This window comes from Ciconia boyciana, chromosome 2 (assembly GCF_034638445.1).
Source record: "Ciconia boyciana chromosome 2, ASM3463844v1, whole genome shotgun sequence".
Lineage (NCBI taxonomy): Eukaryota > Metazoa > Chordata > Aves > Ciconiiformes > Ciconiidae > Ciconia > Ciconia boyciana.
In genome coordinates this window covers 1185727-1208058 of record NC_132935.1, presented here as the reverse complement: position 1 = coordinate 1208058, position 22332 = coordinate 1185727, and the positions used below count along the sequence as shown (strand labels likewise).

Below are 22332 nucleotides of genomic sequence, written 5' to 3'. Positions count from 1 at the left end.
CCAGTCACACTTGCCCTGCCCGTGGGCACCCACGACAACACTCCGACTCCCCCGTCCTCATTCCCTCCCATCCAGCATTTACGCACATTGATGACATCTCCCCGCGCGGCCTTGCCTCCTGGCTCAGAAACCTCCCACCCCTCTCAGCTTCTCCTCCTACGAAGGATGCTCCAGTCCCTTCAGCCTCTTGCTGGCCCTGCGCTCGACCCGCTCCGCTAAGGCCACGTCCTTCTTCCACTGCCGAGCCCTCAGCTGGACACACGACTCCACACGGGGCCTCAGCAGCGCCAAACAGAGACCGAGAGCACCTTCTCCGACCTGCTGGCAACGCGCTGCCCAACACTGCCCTGGACGCTCTTGCCCTCTTTTGACCCAAGGCTGCATTGCTGCCTCATACTCAGCTTGTTCTCCACCAGCACTCAGCAAAGCCGTGCTCAGCAAAGCTGCTTTCCACCCTCTCGGCCCCCACCACGGCCTCGGGCCCAGCGCTATTCCTCCCCGCATGCACGACTTTGCATTTCCCCTCCTGAACTTCAGCACATTCCTCTCTGCCCCCATCTCCAGCCTCTCCACATCCCTCTCAATGGTGCCACATCCAGCCCCTGCCTCAGACACTCCTCCACATTCTGCAGCACCTCACAACTTGCTCAGGGGCACTTCGTCCCACTGCCCACGTCAGTGATGACCGTGTTCAACCCTGCGGGCCCGAGATCAGAGTCCTGGCCTACACCGCTTGAGACTTGCCTCCATCTCGACTTTGGGACACCGATCACAAGCCTCTCGGCCCAGACCTTCAGCCACTTTGCGCTCCACCTCACTCTCCGCTTACGCAACCCATACTTCCTCGCCTTCTCTACGACCACGCGAGGAGAAAGCCTCAAAGGCGCTACTACAAGGTCGAGCTAAACACCAGCCACGGCTCTCTCCTCGTCCACAAAGCGAGTCACTTCAACGCAGAAGACACGGAGCTCGCTCAAGCAACGTTTCCCCTTCCTAAATCCACACTCACAATTCCCCAGCACCTTCTTCTCCTTCCTGGCCTTCGCAGTGCTTTCCAGGACCATTTCCTCCATCGCCTTCCCCGCAAACGACGTCAGCCTAGGCAGCCTCTCATTTACCACATCGTCCTTCCTCATCTTCCTTAACATAGGACCTCAAAGGGCTCTCTTCTAGCCAGCAGAAACTGCGCCCAGGCACCGTGACCATTCCAAGACAACCAACGCCGGCCTCCCAAGCACATCGGCCAGCTCCCTCGACACTCCTGCCTGCAACCCCTCAGGCCCCGGGGACTTACGTACGCCCAGTCGCACAGCACTCCTGCCCACCTCCCTTCATCGTCTTCACCAGCGAGCGCTGCTCGCCTGACAAGCACCCTGCAAACGCTCACCCTGCCTCAACTGCACCAGGCCTCGCCATTCATCAACCCTTCCGCATGCATCCACCACCACCAGGGCCTCCGCTCTGCACCTGCCTGCTGCACGCTCGCCTCCAACTCCCCTTGGCAATCTCCTAATTCTCTTTCAGCCCCTCAGACGCTGCGCACAGAAATGGCCTCACCCCTCACCACTCACCCCAGCTGAACACCACAAAGGCCCTGGCTCACCACCACCTCCCCTGCCTGACGCTCACACTCCCCCTCTGCCTCCCGCCACACTCACGGGCTCTCCAGAAACTCCCCTGCCCTTGCACCGTGCCCCATATACAATCACACAGTCATTTGGGTCGCAAAACACCCTCAACATTATCGAGTCCAACCGTGAACCCAACACTACCAAGCCCACCACTAAACCACCGGTAACGTCTCCCTCAGCCGCCTTCTCCTGCAAACTAAACGCCCCCACTTCCTTCAAACGCTCCTCACAACTCTTGCTCTCTACATCCTTCCACAGCTTCCTTGCTCTTCTTTGCATGCGTCACGCCACAGCCCAAGCACTGCGTCACGCCACAGCCCAGCAGGCAAACGTGCTGGCCCCACCTAAGGCCAGCGCTACCCAGGGGCCAACACAACACGCTGGGGAGCGGGGCAGGGCTCCCCACATCACAGGCCACGCCACCTCTCAACCAGGGCTGCCGGGACAACGGCCTGCTCTCCCAAGCACCCCTCCTCTGCCTGCTTGCACTGACACCCCCAGGGACAGCACCAAGGGGCACAAGCCCAAACAGGCACCCTCCCTTCTCCCAGCTACAACCTCACAAGCCACAGAGGCACCAACACACACACAGAGCACACCCAATGGGAAAGGCCAGGCCTAAAGACAGCCGTCGTGACCTGGAAGCAAGGCGGAGACGCACCAAGCGGATGCAAGGGGCAGCCCTTCACGCCCGGCACACCTCCAAAGCCCACACCACCCTTCCAGGCTTACGACGAAACGGGGCCCCTCTGCACAACGCACCCACAAACCACACTACACGACTGCCACGGGATGACCTCACTGACGACACCCCACCTCTCCTACGCTTCGGCACAGTCTGCCCAATGCCCTGACACGCACCTGCCATGCAAATCCTCCCAAATACCTACTCTCACTTAAAAGCTGCCGCCAGGGCCAGATGGACATGTCCTCAAGAGCAGGGCATGACAAGGGAGCGTTGCGGGAAGGAAAACACACCCCACCTCATTGCTTGCCAGCCTCTGGCACGCAAGGGCTGCTTCCTGCAAAACGCTCTCGTGCGCAAAGGCTGTCCCGCCCCTCGGGCACTCGGGGACCAGCATAAAAGCCGGCCCGGCACCTCTCTCCCTCACGCACTTCTCCTCACGCCTTCTCCTCCGCCGTCAACAAGGTGAGCCTCAACACCCTTCCCCTCCTACTCCTCCTGACCCACCTGGCCCCCGCAACTTCCAGCACGCTCTGCCCCCAGCCTCAACAGCCCTCACGCCTCCCCACCGCCACGCTCCACACACACCCGCACCAGGCCTCCCTGGACTCCCTCCCCTCCTGCAACACCGCCCCTCGCACCCCCACGCCCCTCCGCTTCCTCAACGCCCTCTCTTCCAGGGCCCCTCCGCACCACACACATGGCCTGCTACGACCTCTGCCGCCCCTGCGGACCCACCCCGCTGGCTAACAGCTGCAACGAGCCCTGCGTCAGGCAGTGCGAGGACTCCCGCGTCGTCATCCAGCCTTCCACCGTCGTGGTCACCCTGCCAGGACCCATCCTCAGCTCCTTCCCACAGAACACCACCGTCGGATCCTCCTCATCCGCTGCCGTGGGCACCGTCCTCAGCTCCCAGGGAGTGCCCGTCTCCTCCGGTGCCTTCGGCTACGGCTTCGGAGGCCTGGGCTGCTTCAGCGGCGCAAGAGGCTGCTACCCCTGCTAAGGGCCCTCGCCACCACGCCTCACACCAACCGCACACGCCCGGCAACCCGCGGCACGGCATGGATTGACCACGCACTTCCAGGCCCTGCCTGGCACCTGGAGCGGGCATCCACGGCTCCTCCTCTCAAGGCACAAAGCAAGCAGGGAAGGGGGCCAGCCCGGAAACATGGCCCATCAACCTCCTCCGCTTCTCCCACTTCCTTCTTTCCAGCGCCCCTTCTGCTCTCTCCAGTACTCTCTGCTCCAACCACCTCCTCACAAGCCCAAGACCAACAGGGACCCACGGTGGGACACTCCCAACAGAGGAAGCAAGACCTCGGTGCTCCGCAAAAAGCTACTGCGCACAAGCCACCTTGCCTCATGCTCGCCCTACTTGCACCTCACACCGCCTCCCTTCCACTGGCCGCTCCTGCCTTTTCACTGCTGGTTTTCTCCCAATAAAGTTCTCCTGCATCCCAGCCTCGCACGCCTCCTCTTCCTTTCTTCTCCCAAGCCTCTTCCAGCCTCACGCGCCACCAAGCCAGGGATTAAGAGGCTATGAGCGTGGTTGCCCATTGCTCAATGCTCAGCCTCTTTCAAGCCTTGCAAAGCAATCCCATTGCTGTACAAACACAGGCATCACCGGAAACTGCTGTGCATGCATGCCCCAAGTTGCCATGTCTTCTCCTGGGAAGTATCTCACCACCAACAACAAATGTTTGCACATTTTTGCCTTCCAGCACATGTGCAAGCCCTTTACTTGCCCAAACAGAGGCTTAGGTAAAGTAATGTTCATCTGGCCATGCCTCTGATGCAACCTCCCCCTGTCAGCACATGCTTAACCAACTATCTTCTCCAGCACCACTCTCTAGCCTTTAGGAGAAATAGTGTCAGTGAGGCAGAAAGGAAAGCTGGAACTGGCAAAACATAAAGAAAGGGAGGAGGAAGAGAAGCAGGAAAGGAAGGAGGAAGAAAGGAGGAAGAACAATGTGTGTTTTCCTAACAGTGGATCAGCGTTTGCCTCTGTGTCTTCATTCCATAACCTGAAGCACACCGATACAAAGGGCTCAGCTGCCTTCCTCACAGGACCCATCACTGCCCAAGGCATCTCCCCTGTACTCTGCACAAGCAAAGGCAAAGAAGGGGCTGCAGAAAGCATTGCATCCCTCATCCAGCCACCCTCCCACTCCACAACTGTTCATCTGCACCAGCTTTTAAGGCTCCCACACATTTCTCTGAAGGAAAAGAATTTGCAGCAGGCAGCAAGGGAATCCTTGAGAAAACACAACATGCTCTTCTGCTCGCTGTCTCACACAGAAATCTCCACAGAGCCCAACCTGCAGCCCTCCAAGTCCCCACCACCCTTTGCCAAGTCCTTCCTCACTAAGGGCGACTCCATGCACCAGGAATGAGGGTGTGCAGGAAACCTCAGGGCTGCAACGATGCTCAGACAGAAGGGTAGGTACAAGGGCCCCAGCACAAATGAGCACTGCTCACCTGGGGAACAAACAGCAAAACATCCACATGAGCTGCCTGTAGGCAGACCACACACCAGCCAGCGACTCATCTGCCCCATTGAACATCTCCAAACAGATTAGTTGCTCCTTCTTACAACAGCCAGCCCCCTACACGTCTGTCCCGCAGAGCCCGTATGCATCTATCGCAGCACTCCAGTCACAAGAGCTGTCCCACCAGTCTCAGGTAGTCCCATGATGCCATAGTTCTGTGACCTGACACAGAGCTCTTGCTCCTCCTCCTTACTTCCCAGGCTCTGGGATTTTGCCTACAGGTACCTCAGGCCAACCCTTTCCTGACCCCATCTTTATCCTTCCGAAGAGTTCTCTCACTCCCATCACCTCCACCCATGCACTGATGACCCCAGCCTCTGCTTCCTCACTTACCTGCCAGCTACAGTCATCATCCCCAATAGAACCAGCTTACAGACCTCCTCACCTGGTTTTACAGTGCCATGGAATGGCTGAAGTTGGAAGGGACCTCCGGAGATCAGCTCGTCTGATCCTCCTGCTCAAGCATGGCCACTTAGAGCCACTTCCCCAGGACCGTATCCAGATGGTTTTTTAATGTCCCCAAGGATGGAGACTCCACAGCCTCTCTGGGCAACCTGTGCCAATGCTTGTCACCCTCACAGTAAAACTGTGTTTCCTGATGCTCTGAGGGAACCTCCTGTGCTTCAGTTTGCGCCCATGGCCTCCGGTCCTGGCACTGGGCACCACTGGAGAGACCCTGGCTCTGTCTCTCCCTTCAGGTACTTATAGACATTGATGACATCCCCCTGATCCTTCTACAGGCTAAAGAGTCCCAACTCTCTCAGCCTTTCCTCACATGAGAGATGCTCCAGTCCCTTCATCATTCCCATGGCCCTTCATTGGACTCTCTCCAGTATGTCCACATCTCTCTTGTACTGGGGAGTCCAGAACTCAACCCAGTCCTCCAGCTATGGCCTCACCAATGCTGAGTAGAGGGGAAGGATCCCCTCCCCCAACCTGCTGGCAACACTTCTCCAGCAGGACACAGCCCAGGACACCATTAGGCCCCTTTGCAGCAAGAGCACATTGCTGCCTCGTCTTCAACTTGGTGTTCATCAGGTACAGGACTTTGCGCTTCCCCAGAAATAGTGTGGCCAGCAGGACTAGGGCAGTGATCGTCCCCCTGTACTCGGCACTGGTGAGGCCGTACCACGAATACTGTGTTCAGTTTTGGGCCCCTCACTACAAGAAAGACATTGAGGTGCTGGAGTGTGTCCGAAGAAGAGCAACGAAGCTATTGACAGGTCTAGAGCACAAGTCTTATGAGGAGCGGCTGAGGGACCTGGGTTGTTTAGCCTGGAGAAAAGGAGGCTGAGGGGAGACCTTCTAGCTCTCCACAACTACCTGAAAGGAGGTTGTAGCAAGGTGGGGGTCAGTCTCTTCTCCCCAGTAACAAGCTGTAGGACAAGAGGAAACAGCCTCAAGTTGTGCCAGGGGAGGTTTACATTGGATAATAGGAAAAATTTATTCACCAAAAAGGTTGTCAAGCATTGGAACAGGCTGCCCAGGGAAGTAGTTGAGTCACCATCCCTGGGGGTATTTCAAAGACGTGTAGATGTAGTGCTTAGGGACATGGTTTAGCAGTGGACTTCACACTGTTAGGTTAACGGTTGGACTCAATCTTAAAGGTCTTTTCCAACCTAAATGATTCTATGATTCTACAGTTGTTGAACTGCATGAGTTTCCTGTTAGCTCATTTCTCCAGCTTGGCGAGGTCCCTCTGGATGGCAGTACAACCCTCTGGCTTATCAGCTGCTCCTCCCAGCTTGGTGTCATCTGCAAACTTGCTGAGGGTACACTCTGCCCCATCATCCAGATCATTAATGAAGATGATAAACAGGAGTACCGTGCTCAGCTCTGGGGGCCCCAGCACACAAAAGACATGAACCTGCTCAAGAGCGGGTCCAGAGGAGGGCCATAAAGATGATCAGGGGGCTGGAGCACCTCCCCTATGAGGAGAGGCTGAGACAGTTGGGGTTGTTCAGCCTGGAGAAGGCTCTGGGGAGACCCTGTAGCAGCCTTCCAGTACTTAAAGGGGGCCTAAAGGAAAGGTGGGGAGGGACTCTTTATGAAGGAGTGTAGTGATAGGACAAGGGGTAATGGTTTTAAACTGAAAGAGGGTAGATTTAGGTTAGATATTAGGAAGAAATTCTTTACTGTGAGGGTGGTGAGACACTGGAAGAGGTTGCCCAGAGAAGTTGTGGATGTGCCCTCCCTCGAAGTGTTCAAGGCCGGGCTGGATGAGGCTCGGAGCAACCTGATCTAGTGGAAGGTATCCCTGCCCATGGCAGGGGGTTGGAACCAGACGATCTTTAAGGTCCCTTCCAACCTAAACCATTCTATGATTCTATGATTTGACACAGCATTGACCCCTTGGGTACACCTCTAATTACTGGCCTCAGACTAGAACCCAGGTCCAGCCATTCAGATGGTTTTCAATCCACATCACTGTCTGATGAGCCCATACTTTATCAGATTCCCTATGAGGATCTTATGAGACAGTGTCAAAAGCCTTACTGAAGTCTAGGCAGACAATATCTACTGCTCTCCCCTCATCTACCAAGCCAGTCATTTCATCACAGAAGATTATCAGGTTGGTTAAGAATGACTTCCCCTTAGTGAAGCCATGCTGACTACTGATGACTTTCTTGTCCTTCATGTGCCTGGAAATGGTTTCCAGGATTAGCTGCTCCACCACCTTCCCAGGGATACAGATGAGGCTGACTGGCCTGCAGTTCCCTGGGTCCTCCTTCCTGCCCTTCTTCAAGACACGCGTGACATTTGCTTTCCTCCAGTCCTCAGGCACCTTCCCCACTCCCTAGGATCGTTCAAACATTATTGAGAGTGGCCTCACAATGACATCTGCCAGCGACATCAGCATTCGTGGGTGCTTCCCATCATGACCCATGGACTTATGTCCACTTTGCTAAAGTACTGTCTAACCTCATCCCCTTCCACCCAGAGTAAGGCTTCCTTGCTCCTCTGACTTCCCCCCTGGCTTCTGTGGCCTGGCGTGGAGGTGAAGGCGGCATTGAGCACCTCCACCTTTTCCATGTCCTGTGGCACCAGGGCCCCTGCCTCACTCTACATTCTCCCTAGTCCCCTACTTCTACACTTAGAGAAGCCCTTCTTGTTGCCTTTGACATCCCTCAATGTTTGTAAGCCTGCAGATAAAAGCGCTCTTACCTCACTGTGTCACACACATCCCATCTCTCCCCAGAGTGTGCCGGCAGCACCCGCCATGCAGCCAAGCCCAGACAGGCTCTCACCGACAAGCAGCATCAGCTCCAACAGCACAACCCCAGTGCCCTGGCTGCCACACATGTCCCACCAGCAAGGCCACAGCAGCCCCAGCACAGAGGCTGGTGGCACAGTGTCCCCACAGCAGCCCCACGTGGCACAGGGACAGGCTGTGGGTCCCCAGTGTCCCCTGTCCAGTCCCCACCTCAGCCCCACACCGCAGCCTTCCCTCAGCGCAGCCAGGCTCTCCCACAGCACCCTCAGCAACCAGCCAATCAGGAGGCAGCTAACAAACTGCCCATCAGAGGGCGGCTAACAACCTGCCAATCAGGGGGTGGCTGACAGGCGCCAGCTGCTGCAGAAGCCCGTGGAAGCTTCCAGAAGGTGCCTGTCAGGACCCCAAAATCAACCCCTCCGGTACAATAAATAGATTATCTTCACCAAACGGCCCCCAAAACAACTGCTGGGAGGGGTGGGAGGTGAGTGAGGGAATGAATGAGTAGAAATGCTGCTGAAAACCAAACGCCTCACACGAAAGCAGTGAGGGGACTCAAGAGGGGTAAGATGGAGGGAAAATGCCCTGATTAAATAACACCCCCCAAAAAAAGCTGCGATCAATAAATACATCAACAGACCCTGCAAGCAGCTGCTGGGGATGGAAAAATAACCCACCAAAGACACAAAAACCCCATGCGTCGTACCACTTTGAGTAAATACATAAAGTCCCACTGGAATAAATGCCAACAAGAAAACCACCCCGCAAAGCCTTTCTGGGGGAAAAAGGCTGCTAAAACAAGATGAAAAAACACCTATTTAGAAAGCCCTGCCTAAATAAATTAAGATCAACCAATGAGCCCACAAAAAAATGCCAAAAAAAGAGGGGTAAGAGAGAAAAGAATCAATTAAAAAAAATAGGAAAAAATGGCAAGGAAACACCAAACATAAACTGTGGGGAAAAAAAGGGGGGGGGGGGAGGGTATACACAAAGACAAAATGCTGCTAAAAAATGGTGATAACGGCAACAACAAAACCCAAAACTCTCAAAAGCAAATATCTGCCCTGCTGGGTGCTACAGACCCCTCAGCACAGACATCTTGTGCCCATCGCATGTCACCGTTCCTCATCCACGGGGTCTTTGGACCAACCATGCAGGGTCCTGTCATCTTCCCCCCTTGCTGAGGCATCCCAAAGCCACTGCCCCCCCACACTTTCTGTGTCCACGCTGGTCCATCCATGCTGCAAGGTCCCTGGGACACCCATGCAGGGTCGCCTGTCATGGTCCCCCCTTGCTGTGGTCCCCAGCCCAACTGCTTGGCAGTCCCCATGAAACCACCTTACCTCACTGCGGGGTCCCAGGGCCACCCCCACAGGGCCCTGTGTCCCATCCCCGCCTTGATGTAAGCTTTCGGGGCAACTGATGCAGGGTGCCCAGGTCACCACCCCCCTTGACATAGAGTGCCCAGCTGACCCACGTGGGAGATCCGTGGGCCACTTTACCCCTATCTGTATGTTCCCCATTTGATCTACATGGGGGTTCCCAAAATACTGTCCCACCCTCCTATGGAGTCCAGCACCCACCTCAGCTGAATCTGTGAAGCCTTGCATTTGTCAGATGTTTCCACCACCCACATGGCCACAACAAGCCCGTGCAGCATGCTCACCTCCAGTTCCCCTCTGCAATGTCCTCTTGTGTGGTAATGACAGTGACCGTGGGTAGCAGTGAGTCACAAAGCATTGGGGATTGTGCTGTTTTCTCGGCTGCCCCTTACTCTGAGCAGACATATCCCAGGCTCCTGAGCACGCTGTGAGGGTCACATCTTTGACATCGATGTGCTGCCTTGAGGCCCTTTGATGGACCATTTGGCATGGCAGGACATCCTGGACCTCCTCAGCCCTGCTCCCTTGTCCCACCATGGGGACAACTTTTTGCTTGTTTGCATCCCACCTTGGTTTGGGCTTGGGGTAAGCAAGCTGGGTCTGGAAGAGATAAAGCCCATCAGGACAAAGCCAGGAGCTGGGTGCAGGGACACACAGATGTGAATTGACCCCAGTGAGCTGCATTTGCCTCTGACAGGGTAGATCTGGGCACCACGAGGATGTTCTGAACCCTCCACCGCAGGGAGCAGCCATCCCGTTGGCCAGGTTAGAGGTGGAGAAAGCTGTCCCTGTGCTTGCCTTCAAGCGTGTGCCCACATCTTCATGTCCCTGCAGCCCCTGGCTGATCCCAGAGCCTTCCTCTCCCAGCACATGCAGAATATTTTGACACTGTGTGTGACAAGGAGATGTGGATATATGTAACTAGGGTGGAGCTGTTGGGGGGGGTTGTTGCTGCTATGGCTTTTGCAAACGTACCTTGATGGAAGGGTGCTCCTCTTGTTTAGTCATTGGGGGTTTGAGAGATGTTTCAAGTCTTTATATAGCTTAAAAATATTAAAACATAATAGTCTTCTGTTTCCATGGCAACAGAGACAGCGGGTATTCATGGGCCTAAGATGTTGGCATCTTGCATTCGTCACAAGGTTTAAAAGACAGAGCAATTTGCTTCAAGGTTCCCAGAAAGCACAACGCAGACAGAAGGGAGGCTGTGGCCTGGAAGGGACCAGCAGAGGCCAAAGCCCAGTCCCAGGGCTGGGGCTGTGACCTTGGGGGAGCCGCAGCTTGCAGCTACGGTCATAGAATCATAGAATCATCAAATGGTTTGGGTTGGAAGGGACCTTTAAAGGTCATCTAGTCCAACCCCCCTGCAAGGAGCAGGGACATCTTCAACTCGAGCAGGTTGCTCAGAGCCCCGTCCAACCTGACCTTGAATGTTTCCAGGGATGGGACATCTACCACCTCTCTGGGCAACTTGCACCACTGTTTTACCACCCTCATCGTAAAAAACGTCTTCCTTAGATCTAGTCTGAATCTCCCCTCTTTCAGTTTAAAACCATTCCCCCTTGTCCTATTGCTACAGGCCCTACTGTAAAGTCTGTCCCCGTCTTTCTTATCAGCCCCCTTTAAGTATTGGAAGGCCACAAGAAGGTCTCCCTGGACCCTTCTCTTCTCCAGGCTGAACAACCCCAGCTCTCTCAGCCTTTCTCCATAGCAGAGATGTTCCAGCCCTCTGACCATTTCTGTGTCCCTCCTCTGGACCCGCTCCAACAGGTCCATGTCTGTCTTGTGCTGGGGACCCCAGAGCTGGACGCAGTGCTCTGGGGGGGTCTCAGGACATCGGAGTAGAGGGGCAGAATCCCCTCCCTTGACCTGCTGGCCACACTGCTTTGGATGCAGCCCAGGATACGGTGACTGTGAGTGATGGCCTGGGCACTTGTAGGAGGCAGGGAATCTCTGGGATACCATCTGGGAGCTCCCACTGCATCCTGTGCAAACCTCTGCAAAGCAAGACTGGCATTGGCATGGGCACACGGCTGAGTGGCTCTTCGCCCGTTCCTGACACTGTCACGGGCAGCTGGACATATCTGAGCTGCCAGCAAGCCTTCCCGTCCCTGCTTCACACTCTCGGTGGCACCCTGGGGGGATGTAGGTCTGGCAGGGCTGTGGACAGCAGGAGGGCCAGATCCTGGCAAGGGCTGGAGGATCAGTAGAGCAGGCAGCGGGACCTGTCTGTGCACTGCAGGGCTGGAGCAGGCCTCAGGGGACTGCTCGGCGAGCAGGGGCTGTGTGCTGCAGTGCACTGGGGAAAGGGCGTCAGTCATTTTTTTGTGGTGTCTCCAGGCTCTCCCAGCGGTGCAGGATGAAAATAGAAGAGAAGACAAAGCCATTCCCTACTCAGGTGTATTCTCCTTGGAAACTCAAGAGGACCATCTGGGGACTACGGACACCTCTCTGCCGTTCTCCCCAGCAAGGGCGGTGTCGAGCATTGCAGCTACGTGGGGGCAGCCGTGTCTCGGCAGTTACTTTTCCCCTCCCCGGGAAAGCTGATCTCCAAAGTCATCCTGGGCCCATGCAGACATGGCAGGACCATCCAGCCTGAATACCGGGAGCAGGCAGGTACAGACTGCCTGAGCTTGGCCCACCTCTCTTGCTTATGCATGTTCACAGAATCATCGAATAGTTTGGGTTGGAAGGGACCTTTAAAGGTCATCTAGTCCAATCTGCCTGCAATGAGCAGGGACACCTTCAACATCTTCAAAGTTGGTTACCAGTGACTGAATGGATGCCTCTCCCATGAGACCCACTGTTCTGGCCATCCCAAGCGATGCTGAGGCACCAACCCAGGTGTCCCTCTGCAGAAACCCTGTGAGCATGGGGCTGGCAGTGTAAGAAGGACTCCAAGCCCCATCTTCTCTCTAGATGTGTCCTAGTTTCTCAGCTATTGTATGTGCCTCCAGCCTTCCCCTCCTTCTTTCCCCCTCCATGGTACTCACAGCTCACTTGCTGGGACCACCACCATCCCATACTGGGGTTTCAAAGCCTCTTGCCTCAAGTAATGAGCACGCCCTGGGCAGTGTCTCCATGCCACCAGCACACTGGGTGCTTTACAGCCAGTCTGAACCGACAGCTCCATGCTTCCCACATCCATCACAATGGGTTTCGGTATCCTCAGCTAGGCTGCTTGCCTGCCCTACCCAGTGCAGGCATCTGTGTGCTCTTCAGAGCTCGTTGCTTTACCTGCAAGCCCCAGGGATGTATTGATGCATCTGTTCTTCCTCTGTGATACGAGTTTTTATGGAGAACGAACAAGCTTTTTTTTTTTGTAAGTAAAATTCTAAGAACTGCCATTCCCTGGGCACCTAAAGTGTGTTTGATCATGTCCAAGTGACACTGCAGGGACTGCAGACCTTATTTAAGTAATTACAGGAGAACTTTAAAATTCAACAGAGTTCTCACTATTCAAAATGTGTCCAGATATTCACATTTCTGTTGGATGACATGCAGGTCACCTGCGTCGTTTGTTGTGACTGTGTCCCCAGGCATTTGCTGTTTGCTGCAAAGCTCCAGCATCTGGAGTCACGAGAAACCAATAAATCTCTTGCTTTCAGCTTGCAAAATAAAGACGGATAAAAAGTGGTAATCAAAACCCAGAAGACTACGAAATAAGACCCATATCTTCTTACTTTTTAGACAAAATCCCACTATTTGAGGAAAAGGGCTGAAATGTTTTACGATGAGTGGTGCAACCCTGGCCCAGGTTGCCCAGAGAGGTGGTCGATGCCCCATCCCTGGAAACTTTCAAGGTCAGGTTGGACGGAGCTCTGAGCAACCTGCTCGAGTTGAAGATGTCCCTGCTCATTGCAGGGGGGTTGGACTAGATGACCTTTAAAGGTCCCTTCCAACCCAAACCATTCGATGATTCTATGAATATCTGATGACTGTCCATGTTCAGTCTTTTCTGCTTCATATTCAGAAACCTCTTTCATATCTTAATGGATCAAAGTGTATCTGTGTGTGTCCAGGCTGTTTGTGCATGCATCAGCAGAACATTGCTCTCCATTGCATTGACCCCAGAGCTGCTCAGCCGTCTCTGTTTCCAGTGTGACATCCCCCCCAGCCCACTCTGGGGGACTCAGTTTCCCAAGCTGACCATGGTCTGTGGACTGGGTGGCCTCTGCTGGCCTTAGCAGAAGGTGACTCCCAGCACTGGCCTTTCCCTGTCAGGACGTTGCATGGAGCAGAATCAATCTCCTGCCACACACGGCCGCTCTGCAAACACACAGCAAGGCCAGCACCACTGGGTAGACACAGCAAAGTGTGCCGCAGGGCTTTGGATCTGTTCCAGCGCTGGAAAGCTGGCTCTTCGGAGCCGCAGCAGCATTGGTGTGCAGGGTGCAGAATGACCTCAGCTGCAGGCTGGTCCAGTTCAAGATCTTCATTAATGATCTGGATGATGGGGCAGAATGTACCCTCAGCAAGTTTGCAGATGACACCAAGCTGGGAGGAGCGGCTGATACGCCAGAGGGTTGTGCTGCCATCCAGAGGGACCTCGCCAGGCTGGAGAAATGGGCTGACAGGAACCTCATGGAGTTCAACAAGGGGAAGTGCAAAGTCCTGTACCTGGGGAAGAACAACCCCTGGCACCAGGACACGCTGGAAAGCAGCTCTGCAGAAAAGGTTCTGGGGGTCCAACTGGTGGACACCAAGTTGAAGATGAGGCAGCAATGTGCCGTTGCAGCGAAGAAAGCTAACGGTGTCCTTGGCTGCATTGGGAGGAGCATTGCCAGCACATCTCAGCGTTGGTGAGGCCACAGCTGGAGGACTGTGTCGAGTTCTGGGCTCCCCAGTACAAGAGAGATGTGGACATACTGGAGAGAGTCCAATGAAGGGCCACGGGAATGATGAAGGGACTGGAGCATCTCTCATGTGAGGAAAGGCTGAGAGAGCTGGGACTCTTTAGCCTGTAGAAGGATCAGGGGGATCTCATCAATGTCTGTAAGTACCTGAGGGAAGGGTGCATAAAGGACAGAGCCAGGGTCTCTCCAGTGGTGCCCAGTGCCAGGACCGGAGGCCATGGGCGCAAACTGAAGCACAGGAGGTTCCCTCAGAGCATCAGGAAACATAGTTTTACTGTGAGGGTGACAAGCATTGGCACAGGTTGCCCAGAGAGGCTGTGGAGTCTCCATCCTTGGGGACATTAAAAAGCCATCTGGGCAACCGGCTCTAGGTGGCCCTGCTTGAGCAGGAGGGTCAGACCAGCTGATCTGCAGAGGTCTCTTCCAATCTCAACCATTCTGTGATCCTTTGAGTTTTTAGCAAGTGGCTGCTGGGACCACAGCATGTCCCCAGAGTGGCTGTCTCCATCTCTGGCTGCTCCCTTTTGGTGCTGTTAAATTGCCCATGTTTGGGTGTGGAACCTAGAAGTCCCCTCTCCAGCTCGAGGTAGGTGGCAGGGGGAACAAGTGGCCTGTGAAAAGTAGAAGAGCTGAAAGGGAAATTTCTGATCATCCCACAGCCTCCCCTCATGTACCAGTTATGGGGATGATGGTGAAGCTCCTTCCCCGATGCTTGCGAGACCCATCAGAAAGCATGAGACAGGCTCTGCAGCAGTTGTTGGAAAAAGCAGAGTTGAAGGAGGAAGGATGTTCTCTGTGGGACCTGCCGTGGGATGGATCTGCTGAGCCAGGCTAGGCAGAGAAACCTTCTCAAAGCCAGGGGAGCAAGGTGGGCTCAGGGAGACTCAGTTTTTGGCCATCCAGCTCCTAACTGCAACGAGAGTTTTGAGCTGCTCCCTAGAGCGAGGGGTGGCACGGTCACGCAATTCTGTCCCTCCAAGCCATTTACCTTCTCCGTCCTTTCTCTAACAGAGCGTGGATGTAGAGATCAAACTAAATCAAAGGTAGGTTGTGCACCACTCCATGGGTCAGCAATCCTGGAGCAGCGGTCAACCCTGGCTGGGGACAACCTGGCTAAACGCTCTGCCCATCGCTGCCCTTCAGGCCTGGGCTCTCCCCGCTGCCTCGTTAGGAAGAAGACCAGTTTGCAGATGGGCTTGCATGATCATCACATGCATCATGGTGTTGTTATCCTTCCCCAAGGATGTAAGCAGGATCACGGAGAAGAGCAGCTCCACCACCGACGTGACTCACAGACACCAGCTCGTGCCTGCTGTCCCCTCCAGAGCACAGTGGCATGGATCAGCCTACCCTGGGACGAGTGACCACCAGGGTTAGTCAGGGACACGTGCCTTCACGTCACCATGTCCTAGATCAATGCTGCAGCTAACGCACCGATTGCAGAGGAGAAGACATCCCTGCCCACACCAGGCTCTGCTCTGCTGTCCCGAGGTTTTGGGTGGGTGTCGTGGAGCTGCTTTTGACCCTCAGCTCCAAAGGGTTGGAGACGAAGGTCCTGGACAACTTTGTGGCTGAGGAATTGGAGATGAAGGTCCTGGACAACTTTGTGGCTGAGGAATAGGAGGAATTATGTTGGGTGGGGAAAAGTTGGATTAGCCCTAAATCCTTCTGGTCTTCAAGTTTGTTTTCCTTGCATGGATTGCCAAGCCCACGCTGGTCCTCCAAGGATGCAAACTGGTGGTTACTGGGGCAGAACCTGGAGTAACTAAGGCTGACCCAGTCACTGCTGAGGTCATTCACTGCTGAGGTCAGACCCTTGAGGTCACACAAGGTGACCCCGCTGAAGCAGGGGATGGTGTCCTCCAGTAAAGCTGTCATTGGAGAGCAGAGCCCTGCCTCGGGTGTACCGCAAAACTGCTCCATGGCCCGTCCCATCAGGCGCACGTTCACGTTGAGCTCATCCAGGCACATGTTTCGGGGCTGTTTTTATTCCAGTTCCTTCACCAGATGTCTTCTGAGGTTGCGATGAAGAGCACGTGGACCAAATCACCTTGGTTTCCAGCAGCCTCTGTGCAGGATCACATCTCTCCTTGGCGTGAGCGAAGATGATGGCAGTGGTCTTCCTTGGATCAGGGTGCCCGGGGGGGAAGGAGGTAACTGCTCTTTTATTCTGTATAAATCAGATGAAATCAAAAAAAATTAATAACAACAGCCCAAAACTAAATGTTTGCAAAGAAAATAACCCACAAGAGCAACGTCAATCTGAAGCAGCAGGAGAAAGAAGCCACCAGGAGAACACCAAAACGTTGATAACTCAACCGTTTCCCAGGCTCTGACCTGCACCGTGCACTCTCAAAGGAGCTTGGAGGAGAAAATATGATGTTCTTGGCTCTTTCTGCTCCAAAAAGCCACCGGTTGAACGTCAACAAGGTGTTACGGCCGTGGCAAAGAGCATTACACGAGCACCCAGGAGCCCCAGGCACCCCTGCGCTGGAGACGCCGACACCAACACCATCCTGGTGAGACAGCCAGGAGGACAGTCGGCCAAATTCCTTCAAATTTGCAAGTCAGGAATTACGCTGGGGCTTGAAAGGTAATAAAAGGTTTTGTGGGTGGTTTCGTACCGTGACCAAACTTGTCCCCTCCTGACAAATTGAAGCCCATGACCTGCTTCTCCCAATTCCTTTAGTAATGCAATCCCCAAATATTTGGGCGTGGGGCAAAAGCTGCTCCAAGCTCTCCTGGTGTCCTCCACCCAGGTGTCACCCCGGCCAGCTGTCCCTCATCGGATATGTGTGTGTGTGTGCGTGTCCCAACCATTTTGGGCTTCATCCTTGGGGTGCTCAGGGCATCGGGGTGCCCCCACGAAGAGGGGGACGGCGTGGAGGGGTGCTGATGGGCATCACGGTGAGGAAACATCTGGTGGAGAAGGAGGAGGGAGGTGATGGGAAATGGATCGAATGAGGTGAAACCAGGCTGGTAAGAGAAGGGTTTAGACTGGAGGGGACAAAGCGCAGCGGGGACCCCCAAGTTGGGGTCGCCATCCCCATCCATCCCAGTGACACCAGGGAGGGACTGGGTACGTACGTATGGGTGGAGGTCAGGGGGGTGTGGGGACACAGGGGGGCTGTGGGGTGCAGTGGGGTGCAGGGGGTCACTGTGGGGTGCAAGTCCTGGGGGACCTGTGGGTCCCAGGGTGCTGTGGGGTGCACAGGTCCCACAGGGAGCTGTGGGGTGCAGTAGGGTGCAGGGGGGAGTCTGTGGGCTGCAGGGGGTCACTGTGGGGTACAGTGGGGTGCACAGGTCCCACAGGGAGCTGTGGGGTGCAGTGGGGTGCAGGGGGGGGCACAGGTCCCACAGGGAGCTGTGGGGTGCAGTGGGGTGCAGTGGGGGTCTGTGGGGCACAGGGGGTCACTGTGGGGTGCAGGTCCCGGGGGCCCTGTGGGTCACAGGGTGCTGTGGGGCACAGCGTGTGTCTGTGCGCGCACACGCGTGTGATGTGCGTGTGCTAATGGGAGCGCAGGTTGCGTGCGCAGCATTTGTCCGCGCGTACGTACAGCGCGTCCATACGTGCACGCGCGGGCAGCGCGTTGGCCGTCACACGTGTGCGTGCGTGGAGACGTACGGGCACCGCGCGCATCTGTAGGCAGCGCGTAAGCGTGCACGCGTACGCGCTGCGCGCGATGCGTGTACGCACGCGGGCGGTGGGTACGTGTAACATATACGTTCACCTCCACGCGTGTGCGGAGCTGCAGGTCCGCCGTGTCCGTGCACACGCGTGTACGTGTGAGCGCGACAGGTGCGCGCGCCGTGGGTCGCGTGCCTACGTGCGCGTATATTAACGCACGCTGCGCTGGCGGTTAAGTGCCCCAGGCGCACGTGCGCGGGCACGCGTGTCCACGCGTGTCTGTCTACACGCGCGCGAGGCCGGCACGTGGGTCGCGCGTGCACGCCCGTGCACCGTGACGCGTCTACAGGCGTGCAATGCATGCATATAGGTGTGTGAACACGCGTGTGCGCTGCCGGCGCGCGTATCCGCGCACACGCGTGTGCCACCCACCCATCCACGCATGCGCGCTGCGCATAAGCGCATGCGCGCTGCGCGCCCGCCGCCGAACTACCGCTCCCATCAGCCCTCGCGGCTCGCTCCGCCCACTCCTTCAGGGGAGGGGGCGCGGCTTGAGGCGGGGAGGGGGCGTGGCGGAGCTTCCCGGCTCCGCCCCCTCCGCCTCTCCCCATTGGCGGCGCCGCCGTTGTCGCTGGTGACGGCGGGACGCGGCGGGGCCGCGGCGCGAGCGCCGGCCTCAGTCGGCGGCGGGGCGGCCGCGGGGCAACCGGGGGGGGGTCGGTCGGTCGCCGGGGGGGCCATGGGAGGCCGAACCGGGGCCGGGGCCACCGCCGAGCGGTAGGGCCGCCGGGAACATGGCGGAGAGGTGAGAACCGGCACCGCGGGGTGGGGTTGGGCGCGGGGGGGGGGGTACTGAGGTGGGGGGCCTGAGCCCTCTGAGGGGCTTGGGGCCTACGAGGGGGGAGTTTGGGGGCTGCTCCCTCTGTCCTAAGCGGCCCAGCCCCCCCTCCGCGCCCCGGGGGCTAAAGGCGCCCCCGGATGCGCTGAGGGGGGTCTGGGCACCTTTTTATTACCCCTGGGGGGGACCTTCCCTGTCCCCCCCCCCATATATATCTATATAGGGCTTATGGGGGTGTCCCCACCTCTTTGAGGTGCCTCGAGGGGTGTATGCCCCCCCACACACACACCCACCTTGGCAGGTATCTGTGCCTCTTTTTGGGGAGGGGGTGTTTCCTCCTCTCCTCATCTTTCTGGGTGTATATGGGGGGATGGGTGTCAGCACCACCTTGATTTTTGGGGGGCCATCCCCACCTGCTCTGCATGGTGTAGGTTTGGATCTTAACCCCACCCTGCTCTGTGTGGGGGTGTGTGTGGGGGGGCGAATCCCAAAATCCCAACCCCACTCTGCCCCCTCCCCACATCCCCCCCTTGGTGCGGGGGGGGCTGGATGCACCCACCTGGTTTCCTGTGGTTGCAGTGGGGGGGTGGGCTGGATCCCAACCCCACCCTGATTTCCAGGGGTGCATTGGCAAAGTGGGGGGCGGGGGGGGGGGGTGGGGTCCCTGGGTCCCAACCTGCTCCCTATGGAGGGGCTGGATCCCACCCTGCTCCCCCGTGTCGGTGGGGGGTGGTATGGAGGGCTGGATCCCATCCTGCTCCCTCTGAGGGGGGGGGTTATGGAGGGGCTGGATCCAACCCCATCCTGCTCCCTGTGGATGCTCTGCAGGGGGGGTTACGGATGGGATGGATCCCCCCCCCCCCACGGGACGTAGGCAAGGGAGGTATTTTTATGGAGGTGTAAGGTGTGGCAGGGCGAAGGGGGGGTGCGTGGGGGGGGACACACACAGGGTGGCGTGCGAGTGGGTGTGGATGGAGGGATGGGGCTGGGTGGGCTGGGGGAGGTGGGTGGTGGGGCTGCAGCAAGGAAGCGCAGAGGTGGGGGGGGATGCACTGGTCTTGGAGGGGGGAGAAATGGCCGAGTTGTGGTGTTTGTGCTGGAATGGGATTTATTTATTTCACATGTGCAGTGGATGGCGAGCCGCTGGTTGGATTTTCTTTTTTTTTTTTTTTTTCCCCCCCTCTGCGCTGCTCTGCTGCTTCCCCAGACCTGCATTCTCCGGCTGCAAAAATTGCAGGATGGGAATTTTTTTTTTATTTTTTTATTTTTTTTTTTCCTCCCCTTCTTCCTTGGTGATAGCAGTTTAATCAACCCTTGGGTGACCTCTACAGATAAACCTGCAGCTGCTGTGCTCCAGTACCTCACCTGGCACATGCAGCTGGGTGGGCTTAAGGGGGGGAAAAAAAAATGTTTTTAAAAGAAAATTAATGAAATTGAGGAGGTTGGTGTGAGCTCTTGGGTACCTGCAAGCAGCAGGTGGCTTGGACAGGGGTGCGCCTCTGGTTGGGTGTATCTGGACCGGTTGTAAGCAAGGTGTGAGACTGTGCTTCGTGCCACCCGGCCGGCGTCGGGTGGCCGTGCCGTTGCCGCTGCCATCCATGGCTGGTTGGTTGATCTCCTCCATGAAGCGTCTGCCCAGGCGGTAGCTGCGGCTGAATGTTAATATACCACATGATCGTTAAAAACAGCGTGATTGCACCTTGCTGAAAAATCTGTTGCCTTCATTTGCAGCGACGTTGAGAGCTGATTTCTGTGGTGCTAGGGGGAAGCAACACCCTCGCGATTCCATCATCTGGCTGCTGCAAACTGCCTCGCTGCTGACTTTGGGGAGGGGAGGGGAGGCTGACGGTACTTGGGTATTTGGTTTTTGTGGATGTGAATTAGTCTGTGGATGTGAGATCTTGGCTTATGCTTGCAAGATGTGATCTTACATTGACTGATAAATGCCTCTTGTTCTCTTACTGAGTATTGTTCCATGCTGTACACCTTTTTTCTTTTTTTTTTTTTTTTTTGGAAGGGAGAAGCTATATATTTCTCCCCCATCCCTTAGGATGGGTGCAAGAGGGAGGGCTCAAGACATCTAGCAGCATTACCCTTCCTCCTGTCAAAGGGAAGCACAGACATCTCCCCTGGGGTTTTGTAGATCCTTGCCCCTCAGCAACCGGTAACTTCTTTTCTGTGTGTCTTGGCCAGTACATATGCTCAGCTGATGAGTAGCTATCTTCCCAGCCTAAAATTTGGATTAATCTAACTCTGCACCGGAGTTTTTGAATCGCTGCCGGCAGCGCACCTCATTCCACCAGTACCTGGGATGGCTTTCAAGTCTAAATGACTCTTTAATGTTAATCCCAATGACTTGAGTTATGCTAATACCCTTGGGAGAGAGAATTTCAGTGCTCTTCCTTTGGGAGGAAAGGCATATGTTGAGGCTCTCAATCTCTAGGGAATTCTTTGCTCTGATGCTAAAGGAGCTGCTGATGGGGTATTTCCCACCGAAATCTATGGTTGCTGTATTCTTCCTGCTGCAGACCAAGACAAAACCAAGGTCTAGCCTGTCTGCGAGCCAGATGTCTTCATGTAGCTCTCTTCCAAAGGAGCTGGAGATGGGTTCAAAGGAGCTTTTCAAACGAGGCTGCTAGCAAGACATCAAGATTCATCAGTGGCTTAAAAAAAGGGGAGGGAGCAAACTTACTGTCCTCCTGGTAAAATTAATATTGCTGATGTAAAGGTGCCCGAGCAGTGCTTGCAGCTGAATTTCTGTGATTTATTGTTCACTTCGAGGAGCCTGTAACTGTAATTCCTGGGTATACTCTATATGGCTTAAATTAGGTCATTAACTGTCCTAATAAGAGAAGCAGAAATGCCATAGTCTCCTGTAACCTGCAGCTCTGAGGGAGCGAGAGAGAGGAGGTGCAGCCAGTTGGCCAAGAGCCCAGAGCTTTGTAGCTTGCAGCCGAATAAAAGGTGGGTGATAGATGCAGGAGGATAAATGTGGTTAAATCGGGTGCCGGCAGGGTCTTTGCTGGGAGGGTCCCGCCGTTGTGTGCTGTGGGACTTGCTGCCGGGGTGGTGGAAGCGAGGAGGGGTCAGAGAATCATAGAATCATTTAGGTTGGAAAAAGACCCTTAAGATCATTGAGTCCAACTGTAAAAGATTGCAAGGAGAGGGAGATTGCTGAAATCTGGACCGTTGAAGGTTGTCCAAATCCTGACTGACGTTGCATTTCACAAAGGATTTTCCTGATACCCGTGGTGGTGAGCGTGTGATTGGTGGGTGCACAGTTTTTATTTTGATTTGGGGGAATTTTTTTTGCTGCTGCTGTCCTGTTGGGACAGGAGCCACTTTCTACCCTGGTTGCAACCATGAAGTGGGTTTTATGGTTAGTCCTAGACAGCTGCTGCAGCTGTTAAACTTAACAGTGATGGTGGACGTACTCTTGACCAGCTTTATGAAGATAACAAACTTGGCAACATAAGAGCAGTGAGATGATATAGGTTGCGTGGATAGCAAGGCCAGCTTTTTATTCTGATTTCAAAGTATATCCCTTCT

General features: G+C 55.5%; 2 protein-coding genes across 2 annotated transcripts in view; both read left to right on the top strand.

Moving 5' to 3' along the window:
* The first annotated feature begins 3016 nt into the window (after nucleotides 1-3016).
* LOC140646802 (feather keratin 1-like) lies at nucleotides 3017-3319 on the top strand. The gene has a single exon (XM_072851122.1). The coding sequence runs from the start codon at nucleotides 3017-3019 to the stop codon at nucleotides 3317-3319; it is 303 nt and encodes a 100-aa protein (XP_072707223.1).
* A 15311-nt stretch (nucleotides 3320-18630) lies between these two features.
* The window catches only part of ARHGAP39 (Rho GTPase activating protein 39), a 149286-nt gene continuing 145584 nt past the window's right edge, over nucleotides 18631-22332 (top strand). The window contains exon 1 of the mRNA XM_072851778.1: nucleotides 18631-18750. Within this exon, the coding sequence (XP_072707879.1) occupies nucleotides 18740-18750 (11 nt within the window). The 5' untranslated portion in view covers nucleotides 18631-18739. The remainder of the gene's footprint in view (nucleotides 18751-22332) is intronic.